This window comes from Hyalella azteca, unplaced genomic scaffold, assembly GCF_000764305.2.
Source record: "Hyalella azteca isolate HAZT.00-mixed unplaced genomic scaffold, Hazt_2.0.2 contig6274, whole genome shotgun sequence".
Taxonomy (NCBI): Eukaryota; Metazoa; Arthropoda; class Malacostraca; order Amphipoda; family Hyalellidae; genus Hyalella; species Hyalella azteca.
The window spans coordinates 14,815-16,387 of NW_025936439.1; the positions used below are offsets into that span (position 1 = coordinate 14,815).

At 38.2% G+C, this 1,573-nt stretch overlaps 1 protein-coding gene across 1 annotated transcript in view; it reads left to right on the forward strand.

Moving 5' to 3' along the window:
- LOC108676090 (astacin-like metalloprotease toxin 5) overlaps positions 1-816 on the forward strand; it is a gene marked incomplete at its 3' end in the record, with an annotated part of 6,418 nt that extends 5,602 nt beyond the window's left edge. Inside the window, exon 7 of the mRNA XM_018164130.1 lies at positions 718-816. Within this exon, the coding sequence (XP_018019619.1) occupies positions 718-816 (99 nt within the window). The remainder of the gene's footprint in view (positions 1-717) is intronic.
- Positions 817-1,573: the final 757 nt, after the last annotated feature.

Genomic DNA, 1,573 nt, shown 5'->3' on the forward strand with positions numbered 1-1,573 from the left:
AAAAAACCACGTTTTTCTTGTGGACTAAAAAGTAGAAAATAAATTGCGGCCTACCCTAAAAAACGTGGGTCGGGCTGTACGTTCACCATCAAATTTCCAAAATTCGTGTGTTGTGTGCTTTTCGCTTTAACTCACAAATCTGCCCGACACACGTTTTTTGGGGCGAGCCATAATTTATTTTCTACTTTTTAGTCCACAAGAAAAACGTGGTTTTTTTAAAAAGGTTTTTTTTTTCAAGTATTTTATTAGCAATATTTTTTCGAGGGTTTTTACTGCGGTGCGACAGCTTTCTTTAGCTTGATTTCGAGCTCTTGCGTATAGGTTATAGTCATCATCGCTACAAGTCTGTAAATGCATCGCTACGAGTCTTCACCTTTCTTGGGCTGGGAAATTGTGTTTACGCTTCGGTGGAATTGATCATCAGTATATCCGTTATTTCTATCACAGTGATACTCGTATTTTCCTGTTTCATTTTATTATTCTCTGCTGTGACTCGAAGCCAGGCTCTAATGGTTTGACAGGCAACTGCTGGGATATCTTTAACACCTATCTTATATTTGGATGTTACAGAAAGTAGATGATCAAGCGGCCATGAAAATAAATTCTCGACTTTCAATAAACTTTGATCTGATGCAGACATGATAGACGCATCACCTTGCAAACAATTTTGATCAATCGTTTACATTATCGTCGCTGAACTCTTGCATTTAAACACAGATGCTCTGATAAAGCAGTTCTCCCCGTACACTTCCGTCATCTCAACCTCTGGTGCAGTGGTCGTCTCTCCTGGCTACCCCGACAAAGCGCCATCGACCAGTATGTAATTCTTGGCAATTGTTTTGATTGAGAATTTCTTTTTGACAATTTTTCATTCTGCTTCAACTTAATGAGTTATCAATGTGATATGAGTAGCATTCATTGTTGTATATTTACGGCAAAATTACCTTGTAAAAATGACGCTGTGGCTGTTTTCCTTCTAAATTAGTTTTCAGCGTGATTTGAACGTCCAGAATGGAGGATATTTCAGCGTTAATTCGACTAGAGAATACCTACAACCCCTGGCAAAAATTATGGAATCACCGGCCTCGGAGGATGTTCATTCAGTTGTTTAACTTAGTAGAAAAAAAGCAGATCACAGACATGACACAAAACTAAAGTCATTTTAAATGGCAACTTTCTGGTTTTAAGAAACACTATAAGAAATCAAGAAAAAAAATTGTGCAGTCAGTAACGGTTTTTTTTAGACCAAGCAGAGGGAAAAAAATATGGAATCACTTAATTCTGAGGAAAAAATTATGGAATCATGAACAACAAAAGAACGCTCCCACACATCACTAGTATTTTGTTGCACCACCTCTGTCTTATATAACAGCTTGCAGTCTCTGAGGCATGGACTTAATGAGTGACAAACGGTATTCTTCATCAATCTGCCTCCAACTTTCTCTGATTGCTGTTGCCAGATCAGCTTTGCAGGTTGGAGCCTTGTCATGGACCATTTTCTTCAACTTCCACCAAAGATTTTCAATTGGATTAAGATCCGGACTATTTGCAGGCCATGACATTGACCTTATCT